This window comes from Fukomys damarensis, unplaced genomic scaffold (assembly GCF_012274545.1).
Source record: "Fukomys damarensis isolate Sample0158 unplaced genomic scaffold, DMR_v1.0_HiC HiC_scaffold_4, whole genome shotgun sequence".
NCBI classification, from domain to species: Eukaryota; Metazoa; Chordata; class Mammalia; order Rodentia; family Bathyergidae; genus Fukomys; species Fukomys damarensis.
Genome location: NW_022900916.1, coordinates 35,920,152 through 35,940,322, shown reverse-complemented (window position 1 = coordinate 35,940,322; position 20,171 = coordinate 35,920,152). Strand labels below are relative to the sequence as shown.

The following is a 20,171-nucleotide window of genomic DNA, read 5'->3' as shown; positions in this document are numbered from 1 at the left end:
AAAAAAAAAAAAAAAAAAAAAAAATATGACTAGACCCAATTCTGAATAACTAAATCTTGTCCTCAGTTACACATCCAGTGATAAAAATCACCGAACAGTAGCTTCCGTAACCCTTAATCTAAGGAGTCATTAGCAGTTACAGTAAATTAGATTTTCTAGTGATGCAGAGAGAAATGCCCTTTTGAGAAACTGTCACTTGTCTTTTTCTGTCATATCTTGAACTGGATCCCAATTCACAAATTCACACAAAAAGCAAAGGACAGTTCTAGTTTATCTTCTAGTTTACAGTTGTTATTTGGAAATTAAGTTTGCTTATATACACTCATGTCCCTAAATGCTGCCAAGGTTGCTTGAATTTTTTGTGGATATCATCTGAGCACTATGATATCAGCAAGAAAAAAGAAGGCAGGGGGCTGAGAGGGGTGTTTGACAAGGAGAGCAGTTCTTAGAAATCACTTAAAATTATGAAATCGTATGTCTTCTGTTTAATCTGCTCTTTACACAGCCTCGGTGAACTATTACACAGTTGTGTGCAGTGCCCTGTTTTGCCTACCTAAGGCATTTTGACTGAAAGTATTGAACTCAGGAACAAATCTAGAAGGGAGATTGTGGCTATGTTGGAAAAAATAATGGAAATCTTTTGCTTATCAATTTGACAGTTTACAAATCTAAATGAAACAGAAAGCTCTGCATTTTTAACCCTGAATAATTTTATTTGTGCAGCACTGGGAAAAAGACTACCAAAAAAGAATCAAAGTTTAATTTTCTAGAATATTCAGTTATTCTGATTAGTCTTTGGAATGCATTTCTGTTTTCTTTCTCCTCAGTAGTTGCAAGTCTTTAAAACAGAGAGCCTTACGTAATTAACTCTAGATCTCATATAGCTAAGCAGCTGTTTTTGTGGATCTACTTCCTTGATAAGAGTGCAAAGTGAAAATCAGCAATAAAACATTTCACATGCAGTTATTTGGCTCCCAGAGGACTTGCTTAGATGGCTCTGGATATTCTAGGTAGCTAGCATTCTCAGCAGTGAGTTTAAATATCTGAGCTGTTTGCTACACAAATCTTGTACCAACCCCAGGAGATCACCATTGTTCAGTTTCATTCACTACTTAATGCAAAATTAATGGGCAGGGAGGAAAAACATTCTGTGTGCGATATATGGAACAGGCCTATGTACATAATTAAGGAGTTGCAGTATGGCCAATTTTGAGCTTTATTTCTCTCTTGTTAGTGAATCTCAAGAAAGTCTTAAAATTTTACTGGTATTATTGGATTGGTGCTCATTTACAAGCCCTTCAAAATAGGAAGAAAGACTGAGTGTGGTGGAGCACTCCTGTAGTCCAAGCATGTGGGAAGCTAAGGCAAGAGGATTGCTGCAAGTTTGAGGCTAACCTGAGTTACATAGTGAGTTCAAGTCCAGCCTGAAATATTTAGTGAGACCCTGACTCAAAAAAAAAGTTAACATAGGAAGAAAATTTCCATTTCATGTAAGACTTAAAACCCATACAGAATTGAACTTACATCAATTATCAAGCCTTAAAGTAAGTTAATCATACATATAATACCAGGACTCTCTCTGTTCTGCTTTGCCAAGAAGACAATGAGTCCTAGATTTGTAGATAAATAATAACTTTGGCTTATTCTTTAGGTTTTCTCCACATTTGGAAAGTGATGGATTAAATTAGAGAAGGTATCTAGAATAAACTTCAATTTCTTTGCAATTAGCAAAGCTTTACAAATTGAATTGCAGTAACAGATGACTATTTAGCATTTTGTTTTTTAGTGCTGGATTTACTTCTGTTTGCTTATTCGTGGTATTTGGGATCCTTGCATATGGCGACAAGCACTGTTCTGCAGAGCTACACTCCCACCCTTGTATTTACCTTCTTGAAATGCAAAGGGGAACATTGAGGACAGAAATATGTAGCTTTACTTTTTTTTAATTACCTGTTTTGGAAGTCCTAGGTGTTTCTTTCTTTCTCTGTAAAGCTTGGCTTAATTTTACATTTACTATGCATGTTAGCTCTGCTTGTAAAAGCACTGAATACAAAGATGTAAGACATAGCAGAGAAATGTCAGCCTAACTCCAGATTTGATTAATTGGATGTCAGGGTCAAAAAAAAAAAAAATACTAGGTTAAGTATAAGTAATCTTCTATGAGGGAAGGCATTCTTTTTTAAAAAATTAGGTACTTGCTCTCCTTCAGATTCTTTTCTTTCCCAGAAAAATGATGTTGATGACTGACCAGTTATAAACTGTTTTCTTCCTCAATTGTAAGCCTTCCATTTAGAAACATAAAAGTGGATTTCTATTCCTATTAAGCCTGGGCAAGAGATGCTGATTCTGTTATTCATTAAGCCAGCCTATCTTTTTAACTTGTGTGAAATGTCTTTTGAAATGGATGTGTAGTATTAATTGTCCTTTATATACATGAAGCCTTTAGCTCAATTTAGAGGTTGCATAATTCTGAGAGCAGGCTTCTTTATGGAGATTATATCTATTCACCCCTTTTAATAGATTGCTTCCCTTAGCACCACTCCAAATGTAAAGTTGAGTCTTTGGCCTCGGAAGAATAGTGCAGGAAGCCTCTTTTTCTTCTTAGTCTTGCGGGTAGACAATGTTCATATTTCCAAAGGACATATTTATAAGCAGTGTGGGAAATGTGTTAGAATTTTTAAAAAGTTAACTCTTTTAGAAGTACTTGGTGGCCAGAAATTAAGATTCTTTTGTTAGAGAAAGATCTTTAAAACCAAAGTTGGACTGGAAATTAGATTGAGCAGAGCAGCACAGCTTTACCCATAGCCAACAGAACCTTGTCTTTCCAGGACTACGGAGAGCTGCTGCCTTCTGAGGGCGCTCCACAGCATCAGCTCACTTGGAGGTTGGAGAGTGTTATTACCTTTTATGGGTCTATCCCAGAAAAGTAGGAACTTACTAATGTAAAGCAGGAAAGCCCTTATTGATGATACCTCTTCATTTTCTTTTCTTAAGCTCTTTCTATTAGCAAAATGGTAAAGAACAGAGAAGGTTTTAAAAAAAAGTTATCAGACCCATTCTCATTTTCTCCTGTCACTTTGTATGTAGGAAGGACCAGGTTGTAATTATATGTCCCCATCCTTATATTCCTCAAGCATTATCCTTTTCTAGACAGTCTGAAAATAATTCTGTTAAGTATGTTTAAGCCTGAGCTACAGATATAAGATGGTAACCAGCAGCTATAGAGAGCTAACTTGTTCAAGTCATTGAAAATTTCAGCCCTAAATCCCATTGGAATTTTTAAGCACATTAGCCACCACTATATATGAAGCATATCTATACCATGAGGAGCCACTTTTTCTGATGCACTTTTTAATAAAGCCATAATTAAACCCACACTAAGAGAATGAGCTAATTTGTCAAAGGCTCAAAGCACAGCAAAATAAATTGTCAAGTGAACATAAATGTAAGGCTTAGTACATGAAATAAGAATTCCTTATCATACTTAAGCAGATGTCTCCCCAAAAAACTGTATTTCTATAAATACCAGCTAAGATTCAGAAGTTTTGCACCTTGATAATATCTCACATGAGACTCTTAGGATGTGGAAAAGAAAAGACACCTTATTGGGTTCTCTTCTTTCCTTTCCCCCCTCTTCTGTGGTGTTATGGGCTTAAACTGTGTCCTGAAATACTTGAGTCAGAAATAGCCCACTGGAGAGCTAGATGGAGCATTTAAAGAGTGCTATTTGGTTATCAGGTCTCAGATCTCTTTCAGCATCATTGTTTTAGGTTATTATTGGCCTGAATTTTATCTGCAGTCTTCTTCTCCCTCTCAGATCCTCTGATTTGCCTTTTGTCCAATCCTTATGGACTTTTAGAATTTTTTTTTTTTTTTTTGGTACAAGTAATTTTCTGATCCCAGGCTTGGTACATATGTTATCATCTTGCGAATACATAATGAGTGATCTGCTGAACAATTGCAGTTGTAGAATTATGTTGTATGTAATGTACATATGGAGAAAGAATGTATTTTGTTCATTTTCTTAATAAAAAATTATATAGAGACACCACAGAATGTCTTGTGTTTGCCAAAGCTACTTTGAAATCACCTTTTTGGATATTTATGCACTTTGTATTTCTTCTTCAAACGGTGAGTTTTATTCAGATTTCCCCAGATGTTTTCTTTTGAGATCATACTCAAGGAAGTACTAGTGGATCTCGCAGAGCTCCTGGAGAAGTTTTAATTAATTAATTAATTAATTTATTTATTTATTTTGGTAACAGTGATCAAACTCAGGACCTTGCATTTGCAAGGCAGGCAATGGAACCACTGAACTAAATCCCCAGCCCAGAAGTTTTCATTTTGAATGAACACTGACAAATTATTTCATGAAATGCTTTTCTATCTGCTGTTAAAAACCAGTCTTATTTTATCTGTTTTGTGAAGTTGGACTTGTCACCCAGGTTTTCTTTAAGGGGTATATACTTGTACCAATTAGCAACTAGAAGGAAATGATGAACTAAAATAGAAAGTTGTAGCAAAGATAGCACAAAGAAAGAATCTGGAAGTATTGATTTTGCAAAATTTCTGGGTTCCTGTCCCCAGTGGAAAAAAAAAACTCTTACATGCCTGGCCATGGAAAAAAAGAAAAGCAAACTCAGAAATACACCAAATAAAGGCAGAGAATGCGACAGTTGAGTTGTGTGTACTGTCTGGGTAGACATGCAGATTGCTCAGCCCTTGTCTCTCCTCATCTGCTTCACTTGTTCTTGGCTTTGTGATCCTGCATTCTGGGGTGAATTGTCACTTATTTATTCAAAACAGGACCTATGTTTTCTTACTTTACAAACCAAATGCCCCGTATCTTACTGTACAGCTTTCATTTCTAAAGTGTACTCACTCAGAAAGCTCCTTTCTGTTCTGAGCTTCGAGTGTGGGTGAAAGCTCAGAAATCACATTTCTTTTTGTTCTCAAAACAGGAAAACAAACCTGAGGTTTAGTGATAAAGTAAGATATTGGCCTTTCCTTAGTTAATCCTCCAGAGAATTAAAGAGTTCAAAACATGGGATACCACTTTTGACGTATTTGTCATTATCTTCTGGCCAGAAGACAGCAGTAAGCAAAGAAGGCTTGGTTGAGATGCAGACTGCTCACTTGATTATAGAGACCCACAAAGATTTAAGTTGCTTATGGCCATGTGTGCTCAAGCTCACATTCTAAATTTCACAGAAATTGGAAAACATTACTGTCCCTGGAGAAGAAGGCAACATTCTTTACCACTAACCCTTCAGATCCTACAGATCTGTGACTTGTAAGACCAGTTGGCTCTCTGGAGGCCTGTGCTGGTTCTGTACAAGTTTAGATACTACGCAATATTTGCTCTTCCTTTGTCTTGGAAGGAGAAAAGGAAGACAGTCTAGATTTTTTTTGTGACATAGGAAAAGGGACAGCAGACCATAATACTTATCCAACTAGTTTATCTGACAGCACAGGAGACTGCCGCCCTGTTGGGTAGTTTGTTGTCCTTTTAGAGATACCATGATGAGAGGAAAAACTTGGCTAAAAGTGGCCTGTCCTAGTGTGTGCTGTGCCAGTAAGTTTTGATGGCTAGCAAACCCCAAAAGGGGAGATGACACTTGGTAGTGTACATAGCACTCCTTGTACAGCTGCCCTCTGAACTGGGGCAATAGTCTGAGCAGTCTTGGAGCCAGGAATCCTGATTTTTATCTGCATATCCATCAACTTCTGTGTAGCCTTGCACCATCCTAAATCTGCAAGTAAATGTTGGCAACAGGTCCTGTTTGCTAATCTACAAAATGCCAAGATCTTTGAAAAATGCAGTTGGCAGTATTTATCACGTGTTAATTTAGCATAGCCAATCCTATTTATCTTCTTCCCTCAGTGTATAGAGGTAGAAAGTAATTTGGGAGGGAGTGTATGGAATGGGGACATTTTGAATGACAAAAGAGACATAAAATTTAAAATACCAACCAAGAGCCATCTCTTGGTTAGCAGGGCAAAAACCAGGGCCAATGACCTACACAGGAAGAGAACAGTTACATTTAATTTGTTGGCCTGAGATAAACTGTGAATCATTTTTAGAGCAGTGTGCCTGAGCAGGGCCAGGGTCCTGTAAGAGTTCTTGGCATGTGGACTCCTTTCTGAATTCCTGGTATACTTGTGAAGTTAATCTCAAAATACCCGGGCCCAACTCTGACCTACCTTTCAGGTTATTAGCTGCCTTTCAGAACTCCCAGATGAAGTGGAAATCATGGTAATAGTTACTGTGTCTTAGAAATGAATTTTATGGTTTGATCTCGAGTATAAATGTACAGAAAAGAATGTGGGACTGCACAGAAAAATTGGAATCAAGGAGTTCATTAAATGGGTTTCATAAATGCAGAGATTGCACCTAGTTTGTAGGGTGGTGACATCTTCCTATAAACTATGTGAGCATATTTTGTAAACTGTAAGGTGATGCAAATAAAAGACAATTGTCTAGCAACCAACAGTATGGGCCAGATCTCCCAAGTCATTTGTTTCCTTTCTCCTACAAACTGGGAAGAATGGAGTTAACATGCAGCTGTAAATACTATTACCCCAGGAGATGAAAAGGATTGAGTTATTTCTGAGCTGAACCTACAATATATACAAAAGACAGACAGGAAGCTTGTGGTAAGTAAATAGATCCTTTTATGGACAGAAATGTTCAGAACAGAGCATTTCTGTTTTTTATATTTTTTATTGTGTATATTTCTCGGCCAGTGTTTTCATACCTGATCAGGGCTCAGTAGCCCCTGTGAAATCTTTGGTGGTGGTGACTCAAGATATGTTGGAACCAGAAATAGAGGGGAGAAAGATTATGAAACTTCATCATCTTGGGGAGAAAAGAAGTCCTCATAATTACATTCCCTAGGGCAGTGATGGCAAACTTTTTTAGAACTTTGACTGACAGCAGCCAGCTGCAGTACATGGGCCATAGGTTCACCACCATTATGGGCCTAGGGCATCCTGCGGTAGCGCGGAGAACTGTCAGCACCTCCAGGATCCTCCCGCAACTTCTTTCTGTGGAACTCTCCCCTCATGGTATACGTGAGCAGGTATTACTAAGAGCACAGCATGCCTCATACATGCAGTCGGGGGCACCGCTGATGTTGGGTGTTAAGAGAAGACTGCACAGGTGAATTGAAGCCAGAAGTATTTGAGCAAATTACTAGGGCTTGGGCCAGTTTACACAATAGCATTTTAATTGACAGTGTACAATTTCCCAAAATATATTTTTTAAGAAAATGCAATAATTAACTATAGTCTTTACAAACAAGTTTGTCAATAAAATCCAGTGTACTTCAGACCCCTGTCCACTGAGACACATGCTCCCCAGTCTCCTGGGGCAACTGTTTAACATTTGATACCACCTCACCACCATGAAATAGCAATCCCTTCCATTCACCTGGTGTTCAGTGTTCAGCAGACCTGAGGGAATCTGCTAGTGACAATGAAAAAAGCTAGGCTAGCTACCATTTTATTCTTGACCTCTGTCTTCTATCTTGTTCCCTTTGATCCTTAGTGTGTTAGAAGTTCCAGAAGCAAAAGCTTGTTCAAATTATGTCCTGGCAGAAAAGACACACTAATTTACATTTTAGACCTCAATGACTCAAAGTGTAAAAGACCAGTGGCATCCGTTTCTGTCTGAGTCCTCCCTGGCCTTGCTGGTTTAACTCTTGTGAAGGAATAGCATCTTCTGTGTCATCCTGGTGCCTGTGTGTGGGAGAACTTAAGTTTCCTGATACTTTGGAGGCCCATAGCAAGGGACAGTTGGTGGGACCAAGTTTTAATCCTATTTCTGACCATGTCATTTCAGCAAAGTCACTTTTATGGACTTCAGGGTCTACTGTATCTCTACATCTGTCTCACTTTCCAGCCAGTGCTCAACAACTCCAGTCTTTCCTGGTATGGCTGGAACTTGGCTGGGGAGGAGAAAGAATAATTTGAAAATAATGCCTAATCTGAAAAAACAAATACTTTGTCACCAGCCTTGTCTTGTATTTCATTAAAACAAAACAAAAACTTGTTTCTAGTAAGAGACATTTACATTCTTGTTCAGAGGGGGAAAACAACTCTCAATGTTTTTTCAAAGTATATTCACTTCAAGCAGTGCAGAATAGATAACATGTGGCTGTTGTATTTACATTGTCAAAACATACATCACTTTGAATTTGTTCTTCAAAGTTCCTCCAGTATATTGTCAAAAAAAAAGGAAGATAAATCTCAAAGTAGTAGTTTAAATAAACCCGCTTGTTTTCCTTATCAAGGAAGGGTAAATCTGGTGTATCTAGATTAACTCTCATTGTCTTAAGATGCATGTTCTTCCATACTTCATAGGCACAGTGGCTTCTCTCCCCACTTCATATGACAGCTCAGTGCCCACTGGGTTCCATCCAATCAAAATCATCAGACCCATGGTTTTTGTAGCTTTTGATTCGTGGTTTCTACAGCTTGGGGAAACTACAGTTTGTACCAAAATAAAGAGCTCCTAACTTCTCTTTGGTACAACTGGTTTAAAGTCTTGCCGAGCTGAGCCCCTGGTGTTTCTCTTAACTTCCTGGCCCCACAAGCAAGTACCAGATAGCACAGAGAACCCAATAAAGACATGGGAAGAAAGTAACTTACAGATGCTACCAGCAAGAGCAAGCCAAGGTCTGGTATCATATATTCTGAAGTTGTACTAAAAGGCAGCACAACTTGGATCCAAAGAAAGTAGGAACCTCTGGGTCAGCTCTAAGCCTCCCCAGCTTCTTCCTGGACAGAGCCGTGGTGATTCTTCTTGACCATCATTTCTGCTTCTTAGTGCCTGCAGTATTCTAATCTCTAGAAAGCCCCTGAGGTGGCAATGTCTGATCATTTTGCAGAAGCAATTATTTGCTATCTCTGTCCAATGCCCTACCTGGTCAGCATGACCCAGAATATCCAAAGGAGCAGTAATCTAGCCTTTCACAGAGATGCCATGACAAACTAGCTGGGTAGACAGAACCCAGTGGTGGGCAGTAAGGAAGCAAGCAGACCACTTTCCAGAATAAAAATATTTCCTGTGATACCCTTAACCTGACACTGTTTTCCTTCCTGCCCCACCCCCAAATGCTAGAGGAACAGGGCAGATGTTTGTCAATTGAGCATTGAGCATCTAACTCTTGAGAAATTGCTGGGGGCCCTCCTTGATTCTCTGGCTGTACTTTTTCCTGTGGTATCAGAAAGCTAGACTGTAAAGAAGGACTCTGGCAGCAAGGGAAAGACAAAGGGTTTCTCCCTAGCTCCCCCTACCTTTTGTTATTTAAGTTTTGCCAAAGCAGATAGTTGATTGCAGGGAATTTATGTCCCAGGAACAATACAGACCATGGCCAAAAGTTCAGAATTGCTGTAAGAGATCCCCTTCATTATGTCTACAGGCACCTAACTTCTGAGCCTATAAAAACCACGTTGGGGAATAGACATGGCTTTGTGTTTCCCTGAGATGCCACCAGAAACAGCAGAGGTGTTAAGGCCCCACCAGGAACATATAAGAGGAAACATTCAGGTCTAGGTCCACATGGGACAGTGGTAAATTAGGGACTTTAAAATTCACTGCATGTTCTGGGCCATTTACAGTGGCACAGGAGAATTGGTATCAGACTGACTGAAAGTCTCCAGTATGAGTTTTGACCTTTGGCAATGGAGGGCTAGATTAAAAACAAACAATTGAAAAAAAAAACCCAGACAAATACAACAAAACTCTCAGCAACTTGAAAAGTCCCTGAGTTTCTATGAAACAGTAACACCTGTCTTCCAGTGGTTTCAACTGATTGTCTACTGAAACACATCTCTGCCCATCAGGGGCCCTGAGACAGGGCTGCCCTGTGACGACGACTCTTAACACCTGGGCCTCAGGGATCCATCCCATCAGCTAGCAGTGAACAAGAGAAACATCTTGCTTTCAGTTACTACTGCAGATTTCAGTCCCTGGTGAGTGTAGAAGACCAAAGGAGATCTTGGGGGGCATCTTCAAGGAGAGTCTTGGGGGAAGGGCCAGTGTGAGTACTGAGCCTGAATCAGCTGCCTTGGGGAGGCCATCCTGGGGTGAGACACTCCCCTTTTCTCCCTACCCACCTACCAATCCCTTCTTCAGATCTCATTCACTGTGGGGAAAGAGGAGGTCCTGACCTCATTAAGCAAGGAGATCAAAATCCAGAACAAGGGATCCAAGATCATGAATGACCTGTGGGACTGTGGGAGTGAAAGGGTTTGGAAAGGGAAAGAGAAAGCTGGCAGACAGGACTGGGGTAGGAGACAGAAACTTGGGATTTGTCCTTTTGTGCAGTCAGATCCCCTGAAATGGTACAGGCCTGCTTTCCTTTCCAAGTCCCCCCTTATCGTATGTTGTAGAAGCTCTGAGGAGAGGGTACAAGTGGGCACAGCAGTGTGACTTGGTCCAAATGAGCACTGGACTGAAGGGAAGAATCTCTGTCATCTAGTAGCTGTGTGACCTTGTGCAGCAGCCAGCTGCCCTCCTTAGGCCTCAGTCATGTCACCTACAGTGAAGGATTCTACTAGAGGATCCATAGCTCTTTCTCCCTGTCCCTTCTGCTCATCTCCCAGCAGCTCTGAGCTCAGGCACTAGTGGGTTATTTTATGAGAAGAATCTAGACAGAATGTGATTTGTTCATTTTGAAAAGGGAAAAAATTAAGGCCCGGGGGGAATTGAGAGGAAGTAACCCTCATAGTCCACTCCCTCCCCAGTCTTTCCCTCCTTGAATGGGGAGGCATTTTCCTCCCCAGCCCAAATGGCACTTTGGGTGGTCAGTCTGCAGCTCTGTGGCGCTGACAGGTGTGGCCAACAGACCAGATTAGAGGTGTGTGTCTTCCTCCTCATCTAGATCATCCTTGGTCAGGTTATCCAGAGGGACGATCCAGCTGTCCCCAAGCTCCCCATTAAGGTTGACAACCTTCTTCTCCTGCATTTCAGAAGAGGTCTCCATCACTTCCAGGGTTGGGTTGTCATGGTAACCATTTTCCACTGTCTGCAGCTCCTCAGTAAGTCGTTGCTAGATTGGGGAAGGTGACCAAGGGGAAAAAAGTAATTTTGCAGAGTTGTGAGCCTTCAAGTCTTAATATAACACATAATACAGTCTTAATATAAAACATGTAGCTCCCCATTCAACCCAGGGCCCCAATTTGGCTACAGCAAGCCCTTGACTGTTCGAATGTGGGAGATTGGCTGCTCCTAGAGGCCACTCTGGCTACTGGCCTGCCGACCTTGCACAATGACTCACCCTTCATCCTAAAATTCCCACCTGGTCTTGCATTTACCCAGAAGACAAATCTGTGCCATCTACAGAGATGGACTTTGTTCTCTCACATCCTCTCAGCTCTTTCTTATCTCCTCCTACCTCACTCCACAGTATGGAAATGGCAAGCCTTGTGAGAAAATAACATCCCTCAGGCTGGGTCACTGAGGACCTCTCCAAGTCTGGGCCAAGTAGGAATGGTGTCCCCACAGCCATTCCTGCTGCAGGTGGCACCCATCGCACAGTGGTGCATTCTCTGAGATTCAACCTTGCTTGCACGTTAGGATCACCTGGTGGGCTTTTAACACATACACTGATCCAGAGATCGGGTTCCCGTTGGCGTGTGAGGAAGCTAGGCATGGGAATGTTCTTACGGCTCCTGCTAGTGCGCAGCCAGGGTTGAGAACCAGGGATCTGGGTGGAACTGTCAAGATGGGAGTTCTAGTAAGGCAGGTGAAAGGTTTTGGTTAGACAGGCACACACAGGGTCATTTATATCCAGGGCTCTCCAAGAAAGCTCTGCAAAGTGGCCATTATCCCTCTTCCATAGGTGAGAAGCTCAGAGATTTAACAAAGGCAGAGCCAGGGCTTGAGCCCTGTCTTTCTGCTCCAAAGCCCCACTCTTCCTTCTAGAAATGTATCCTCTCAGATGACCCTGGCAGCAGGTGGCTGCCAAAAAAGAATTGGTGGTTTGGATAAAAAATGTCCCCAAAATGCTCCTGGATTCACAGGTGGGGCTTTTGGAAGATGACTGGATTGGGAGGGCACTAATTTAATCAATGGGTTAACCCACTGACGAGCTCATAACTAAATGGCTATTAGGTGACGAGGCCTGGTTAAAGGAAGCCGGCCAAGGGGGCACGCCTCCGAAGGGTGTATCTCTCTGCGGCTCTTCCTCGCTCTCTGGCTTCTGGGCTACTATGAGTCGAGCAGCTTTGCTCCACCATACACTTCTACCATGTTGTTTTGCCTTGGATCCAGCCAACCACGGACTGAAGTCTCTGAAACCTAAGCCGAACTACTATGAAGGTGTGTACTCCAGGTATTTTTGTCCTAGCAAGGGGAAAGTGACAGGGTGGTTTCTGCCTGCTAGAAAAGCCCCAGTCTACCCACTTTGCCCTGCTGCACTGTGGACTGACAGAATGGCTCCTGCTCCAGCTGGAGAAGGAAGAGCCCACCTGATCCTTCCTCTGGGCGAAGCGCTGGTGGCAGCAGCCATAGAGGGCTGCAACGAGGAGCAAGAAAGATGCCATGCAGACGATGGTGATGATGAGAGGCATGCTGTAGCGGTCCTCGGTCATTTCTGGTGGACCATCATCCCCCAGCTTCATGTCACTGACTCCCAACTGGCCAGAAAGGAGAAGTTATTTGATAAAAATGCAGGCTGGTCCCTGCCCCCACAAACTTTCATGTATCTGCTATTCTACATGGGGTCTATTGCTATGGCCCCACTCCTGGTGGCCCATGAGCTCTTCCATGTGTGAGGGACAATGGGCCTCCAGCAGAGGCTCCTGACCCACCCCTCCCAGCACACGGTGGGGCCCATTTACCTCTTCTAGTTCATCCCATTGGTCCTTCAGTGATTTATACACATCCGTGGGAAGAAGGTTTGCTGTGGGAAAGAGTGAGAGCTGCACCTCTGGATCCGAGCTCGGAGTGACAGGAGGTTGGAGGTGGGCCCCAGGAGGAGGGTGCACTGTACAGTTCACCATCTCCTGAGTGGCCCTGGGAAACCGCATGGCTTGACCCTGCTTAGACACCTGCGGTGGCATCACTCGACCCATCCTCCAGTGAGATGCAGGCTCTCGCCTACCTCTTCCCACCCTACTCCCACCCACACAGGCATGGGCCTCCTGCCTCCAACTCACTCTGAAAGCTGATGTTTTTGATGGCCACAGCATGGCCATTGGGAACAGGTGCTAGCTGTACGTTGCAATTATCTTGACCAGGGTTGAAGTTGGCTTTGACTGCTCGGCACAGCACTGTCAGCAGATTCTCGTTCAGGAGATTCTTATTCTGTTGTGAAGAGAACACACACGATTCCTGAGGAGTCATGGCAGCAGCCCAGGCTTAGAGAGCTACCCTCAGTCACTCCACACTCTAGACGTGTCATGCCCAGCCCACCAGGATTCAAGTGCTGTCCTGTGTCAGTCTCGGCTGGCTCTGCACCTTCCAGCCGCTCCCCATCTCCCTCAGCTTTTCTTGGCCTTTCCCTCCTGTGCCACTTTCCTTCCTCCAAGCTTTTTCCTGATCAGGAATTGGTGCCCTGTTGTGAGTCTTCCCCAGCACCGCACAGCACCCCACCAGTGAGTGGGGGGTGGGGGAGGGGGGATCCAGTGCTCTCTTAAGCTGCTATTTGCCCCCCTCTTGCACACAGTGCAGAGACCTCAGGAGCGGGGGACCACAGCTCCCAGCAGGATGACCCTGGGCCCCTCCCCTAGGCTAAGGCACTGAGGCCACGATCAGACTGGTAGGGAAGGCAAAGTGCTGCTGAACAGAGCAAAAGAGGGATCCTGAAAACGTGTGAGAATTGCTTATATATGCAATGCAGTGGGAAAAAAAGGTGACAGGTTCACATTTTTTAAAACTTTACAGTTAAAGATACAGTGCCATTAATCCCCCCCCCCAATTTGGACACACTTATTCCATCTTTCTTGCCACTTTCTGAAGCAGTTCTGAATATCTTTCGTAAGTATCTTTTGTTACGCTGCCATGGTCGTCTCTGTGTCCTCACCTGATTAAAAATGTTGACTTTTCATGGTCATCCTCACTTTGGGAAGAGCCAGAAGTTAGTTACATGGTGCCAAAACCCAATGAATAAAGTGGATGAGAAGGCTGTTATGTTTTTACACGCCTGATTTTTCAGGGGATGCTACCTGGTACCAACATTTACTGTTATTTTTGATCACATGTAATAAGATACTCAGGAAAAGACTTACTGAACTGCTTCAGAAAGCGGCAAATACAATGGGATAAGTGTGTCCAAAGCAAGCAGAAGTATTTTAAGGGAAATTAATGACAATATTGTTTTCTACTGTAATAATTTAAAAAGAACCTCGGGCTGGGGATTTAGCTCAGCGGTTCGGTGGCCTGCCTTGCAAGCGCAAGGACCCGAGTTCAATCCCCGGTACCCCAAAAAATAAATAAATAAAAAGCACCTAAACATTCACTGAATATTGTTCACACCATCCGTGTGTAAGCAGGATGAACATGGCAACATGCCTGGGGCTTTCATCAGTGACTTCCTTAGGCTTCGTGACACCCCACCCTGACAACAGGAAGAACCCAGCACTTTCCATCTTTCTTTTCAAGAAATGAAGAGAAATTCTTCTCTCAAACAATACACAGCTCAGCAAGTGTCACCAAAAGACTGTCCCTAGGATCAATCAAGGCCATTCCTGCCTTGTCTCCAAAGCCTAACTCCGGAGAACAGTGCTCCCCTTTAAAACTCTTTTAAGTAGTGTGTGCATCTGGAAGTTTCACTTGGGAAATAACAGCAAAATGGATGCCCAAGAGAAAACAGTGACAGAAAACAATGACAGAAATACCGGCGTTGTGAGTTCTATAGAAACCAAATCCTGTTCTAATTCCTACGAATAGTTGTAAAACTACGCACTGGCCAGGAGAGGGCAGCAGTGAGCCAGAGACCACCTGCATTTAACAGCGCTCAAAGGCTCTTCACTAAGAGATGGGCATCTGAACTGGAGAGGCCAGAGTCTAGGACAGACATCCTCTGCTACGTAACCTCTTGTACACACACAGACCACCCACAGAGGAGGAACAACCATGGGTGGTGGGTCCCTCTCGTTCAACTGGGGACCCTATTATATATCTCCTGTCCAGGCCAGAGCTCCTTGGGTCACACTCAAGGAAAGTTTTTGCTTTTTTAAACTTTTTTCAAAGATACTGACACCCAGAGCTGGAGGCAAACAGGAACTAGGATCAAGGTATCTCACACCTCAGACCACAGTGAAAGCTCAGGAGACCTGGGTCCTTGTTCTGGCCCTGCGACAGACAGTCCTGTTGGTCTGACCTGACTCAGACAGGTCGGAGCTTGGCTTGTTGCTCTGTAAGATGGGAAAGGGCCGATCCCCATGCAAACCCACACCTCAGTTCCCTCCAGGAGCACTGTGGTCCCTTGGCCTTCGTTCGCCTACATGGTTGGGGCTGGGGCTCTGTGAGTAGCGTTCACATTACTCACGCAGTGGTTGGTTCCTGGGTTGGTTCCCTTGCTTGTCAAGTTCAAGACAAGCAGCTTATCGATCGGCTCCTTGAGAGACTCGCAGAGTACCTGGAAGAAGTCACAATATGGAGGTTCAGGCAAGGTGGAGGGTCTTGCACGCTCCCCTGGGTGAGTGAATCAGAAAGGAAGAGGTTGTGGCAAGCTGGGGCACAGCTGGGCCACTCAGACCAGGCAGGTCCTTGGTGACCCAGCTGTCTCAGAAGCTCTAGGGGTGGGGAGGGAGGCAGACAGAGTGACAAAAAACGGACAAAACTTCTTTACAGCCCAGGAGGAAGCCTGACAGAAACACTTTTCTTTAAATCTTTTTTTTTTTTTTTTTCCTACCCATCATGGAATTACCGTCTTATTCCCAAAATTCCAGAGTTTAGTGGGTATGCTGGGACTTTGGGAAGCCGAAACAGTGCTGAGGCTTGTGGGTCCCCTGACGCCAGGCACAGTCACAGTTCCCGCTGGAGAATCCGTGGGCTGTGGTGTCACAGAGGAAGAGGATGAAGGGCTGGGAGACATCTGGCTGCCCGACATGGGGCTGACTGGCACCTGGCTGGCTGTCCACGTGCCGGAGGCCTGCTGAGTCCCAGATGACAGGTCCACTGGGGCTGTAATGGGGGAAGCAGAGGCTGTGAGAGGTGAGCTGTACCCTGCAGAGGAAAGGGCAGTCTCTTCTGGCTTCAGTTCATGCAAGCTGGAGCCACCCAGCAGGCTGTGAGGATGAAGACAGAAGTGATGCCGTAGGAACCAGTACCATCTTATAGGACAGGTCAGGCTGGACCAGCTGGACTAAGAACCAAGACAAATCACAACAATGGTATTTCTCGCCATAGCTAATATTCACCAAGCACTTACAATGTGAGGTGTCGAGGGTACTTTCCTAGAGAAAGGGACTGTCCTTATCCCCATTTTATAAACAAGGAGACTGAGGCTTGGAGGGACTTAATGATTCACCTGAGATCATATGCCAGTGGGTGGCAGAGGGGTATCTGAACACAGACTTGTCCACCTCAGAGAACTGCTCTCCTGCAGGACACCACCACTGTCTCCCACTGCAGCAGGCCGTGAACTCTTTCAGGATGTAACCATGTCGCCTGAGCACCTAGAAATGCAGTTTCAGGCTCACATCCAAAATTCTGGTTCAGCAGAACTTGAGATGGGTCAGGGTTGTGAGGCTCATGATCCATCAGTAGAGTTTGAAATTAATTTACTAGGCTAAGACCAGCACTTTAAAAATAAGTTAAGGGAGGGGCCTGGGATTTGGCTCAGTGGTTCCGCTGCCTGCCTTGAAAGCAAAAAAGGGCTTTCAATGTCTGGTACAAAAAAAAAAAAAAGTTAAAGGCAGTGAAACAGAATAGAAAAAATCAGAATGTACAACATATAGTGAATCCTAGTTAGTCAAACTTAGCTTGACTGATGTGTGTGTTTTTTGGATTATAGCGTAACATTCAAGTTTCTGTGCTTTCTTATGTTGGGCTGCCATCAAACAGGTCTGAGAAGCACTGTTCTAGAACCTTCTCATACCCTGTCTCCACCAACACACAGTCTTGCCTGTGGACAGACGGCTGGCTTGTTTACGTGCTCGCCTGGGCAGACAAAACATGGAACTCTCCTTAGACTATGTGCACTGTTGGCCTCTGCTCAGCCCTGAAATGGGAAACCAGGTCTGAATGAAGGCAGAAGATACCAGATGTTTTACTATCAGCTCTATCTTCATTTTAAGCTGATCAGATGTATGGGGGGAAAAAGCCCTGAAGAGCTTCTTCTTGCTTAGGGAAACAAAAATAAAACAAAACCACCAAGGCCTTACTTACCCTTAGTGGTGAGTGTCCTCTGGGCCGTGGGGGTGAGACCAGAGTAAGGCAGGAGGCCTGAACTACTGGAAGGTGTGGTAGAGCTCATCTGTCCCTGAGGAGAGCTCCCGGAGGGCATCGTAGTAGCACTAGCCAGTGGGTTAGAGCTTCCTAAACTGGGCAGTGAAGGGGTAAGAGTGGGTGCTGTGGTCTTCAGGGGTAAATCCTGAGACGGAAAGGTCTCTAGTTGGCTTTGTGAAGTGGGCACAGCATGCGTGGTGGCAGGGTTGACACTCTCGTTGCTTGTGTTCTCAGGCGCAGCAGAGGTGGTGGTGGCAGCGGGATGGCCAGGGCTCCCGGCCTGTGAGTCCATGGTAGTTTTAGCACCTGTGTTACTCGGGTCAGGGGATAGAGTCCCAGAGCTGCTTGGCTGAAGTGAGCCTGTGAAATTTGCAGAGCTGCTTCCCAGGACTTGGTCTGTCTTCTGTAAACTTGAGCTCTGTGCTGTGGAAGTCGCTATTGCAGTCGTGGAAACTGAAGATGGGCTGGACTGGTTTGAGGATGCAGGAGACTGTGTCACAGGTTTTGTAGAAGTCTCATTTGTGCCGATACTGGACTGGCCTGCGCGTGACAAAGCCAACACAGAACTCCGTCAGGATATCAGGTGGGGTCTCACCCCCACTCTGTTCCCGCTCCCACCCCTACTTCTACCTTGCTGAAGGCCTGGGTCCTTCCTGAGTCCCAGACCCTTCGGGGAGGGAGGCCGAGAGGGACACAGGGAAGGGAAGCTCCACGGAGGGGAGGATGATGCCGGCTGATCCGGCCTCATGGATTCTGCACGGGTCCCCGCCCTCTCTGCCCGGCCCACAGGCAGCCCCTCGAGTCTATCCACAGCCCTCTCTCCACAGTGCCAGGGCACAGTGATTCCACGGACTGATGCTTGCTGAGCTGGCCTTGCCCTGCTGTGGGACAAGCGGGCGCCAAGCAGCCTTTCCCGGGGAAGTTATAAGCGGCAAGAGAGACTGTGATAAACTGGGGTCACACGAATGACTGTGTGTGCCATGTGGGGCAGTGCCAGGACTGAAGGGCACGGAGGCTGTGTTCAGTACGGTGGCTTCACCCTGGGGGTGAGACCAGGGAAGGAAGGACTTTTAGTCGTTTAACAAAATGTTGAGTGCAATTTTGTGACAGGTCTTGTGTTGGAACCTGCAGATGGTGAAAAACACAGATACAATGGTTAAAAAACACAGAACAAATAAATGTCAGGTTCTGGAGACTTAAGGGGAAAAAGTGAACAAGGAAATGATGCATGGGGGAAGGGAGATAAAGGGAAGGAAAGACTATCAAGCTAAGGCCTGAAGAAGACTAAGAGAATGCTGTAGCATGGGCAGACAGTGCAGCGACAGAGGGAACAGCAGCTGCAAAGGCCCTGGGGTAGGAAAAGGCCTGTAGAAAATATGTGTGCGTGGAATGTAGCAGGAAAGGGAAAGAGAGGCTCAGAAATTCAGGAACTTCCACATGGGGAACTTCTGATTCAAACCAAACATTTCTAAGAGTAACAGAAGGGCTCTCTTAAAAATGAGGTATAGGGCCGGAGATTTAGCTCAGTGGCACTGTGCCTGCCTGGCAAGTGCAAGGACCTGAGTTCAATCCCTGATCAAAAAAAAAAAAAAAAAAAAACCCACAAAACAACAACAACAACAACAAAAAAAAACCCAACAGATGCAACAGCTGAGCCTGGTGGCACAATCCTGTAATCCCAAAGCTCTATTTAGGGGACAAGATTCTAGTACCTAGCTATAGTTTTTGCCAGGGGCCACCCTACCCCTTTCTTTTCTCTTTGTTTTGTTTTGGTTTGTTGCAGCAATAAGGAATTGAGTCCAGGGCCTTTGTACTAAGATACATCCCCATCCCTTTTAATTTTGACACAAAGTCTAAGTTGCCAAAGCTGGGCTTGGAACTCCTGATCCTCCTGCCTCAGCCGCCCCAGAGTCCTGGGATTGCAGGCAGGTGTGCTATCATGCCCAGCTGTAGGTCATAAAGTAATACTCCTTCTTGTAATTGATGGCATTCTGGTGTCTTCTCAAGAGGTACTTAATTACTGAGGGAGGTATCAACGTGGCTGGGGAATTAGGGGACTCAAGGGTGGGATGGGTACTTTTTACTGTGATGACAAGCTGAAGACTGGGTTTCTCCACTCTGAAACCCTTTGGAATGGATTCTTCTCTGTTACAGGAAGTTATCTTTGCATTATAAGATACTCAGCAACATCCCTGGCAAGTAACACAGACACATAACCCTGCCAGCTGGCACAACTAAAAGTGTCTCCAGGTGTTGACCATAGTACCCTGGGGAAGATAAGTTGCTACTCAGTGAAAACTACTGGCTTAAATAAAGAGGGGACGGGCCAGGGACAATGGTGCACACCTGTATGTCCAGCTGTTTGGGAGGTTGATGCATGAGGATCCAATCTTGAGCCCAGCTTGGGAAACTTTACAAGACCTTGCATCAAAATTTTAAAAAATAACAAAAGCTGAGGATGTTATTCAGTGCTAGAGTGCCCCTGGATTCAGTCCCCAGTACTGGAGAGAGAGAGAGAGAGACCTTAAATTCTGAAATCTCATATCAATGTGCAGACTGAAAACCAGAGACTTTCTAAGACTGCCCTAATGGAATCTTTTTGCAGCTGAAGGGTTCAGAAAGCCCAAAGTTGGATCCCACAACTGCCAAATCACAGTGCTGACTTAACGTACAACCTCACCATGCCTCTTATGTAGAAATGGGAATCAGCTGGTGACATTCGGGAGAATGCAGATAAATGAGAATACACTTGAATCCCCAGCCCCAG

The 20,171-nt window shown here is 44.5% G+C and overlaps 1 protein-coding gene across 2 annotated transcripts; it reads right to left on the bottom strand.

Moving 5' to 3' along the window:
* Positions 1–8,148: 8,148 nt before the first annotated feature.
* Podxl (podocalyxin like) lies at positions 8,149–18,167 on the bottom strand. Of its 2 annotated transcripts, XM_010611727.2 has the most exons (9): positions 18,035–18,167; positions 17,345–17,944; positions 15,882–16,138; positions 15,501–15,590; positions 13,168–13,315; positions 12,850–12,911; positions 12,478–12,645; positions 11,613–11,741; positions 8,149–11,057 (listed from the first exon to the last, which is right to left on the bottom strand). In XM_010611727.2, the coding sequence occupies exons 1-9, from the start codon at positions 18,150–18,152 to the stop codon at positions 10,860–10,862; spliced, it is 1,770 nt and encodes a 589-aa protein (XP_010610029.2). In that variant the 5' UTR covers positions 18,153–18,167; the 3' UTR covers positions 8,149–10,859. The 2 variants fall into 2 exon arrangements, with proteins under 2 accessions (XP_010610029.2, XP_010610030.2); XM_010611728.2 differs by lacking the exon at positions 11,613–11,741.
* Between the last annotated feature and the right edge of the window lie 2,004 nt (positions 18,168–20,171).

Bases quoted from the DNA above. Each gene is read 5' to 3' on its own strand.
- Podxl (XM_010611727.2), bottom strand. From the start codon at position 18,152: ATGAGGCCGGATCAGCCGGCATCATCCTCCCCTCCGTGGAGCTTCCCT. The intron at 13,316-15,500 runs GTGAGTAATGTG...TCTTCACAACAG, and splicing joins ACCCAGGAACCAACCACTGC to AATAAGAATCTCCTGAACGA. The intron at 12,912-13,167 runs GTGAGTTGGAGG...TCTTTCCCACAG, and splicing joins CAAAAACATCAGCTTTCAGA to CAAACCTTCTTCCCACGGAT.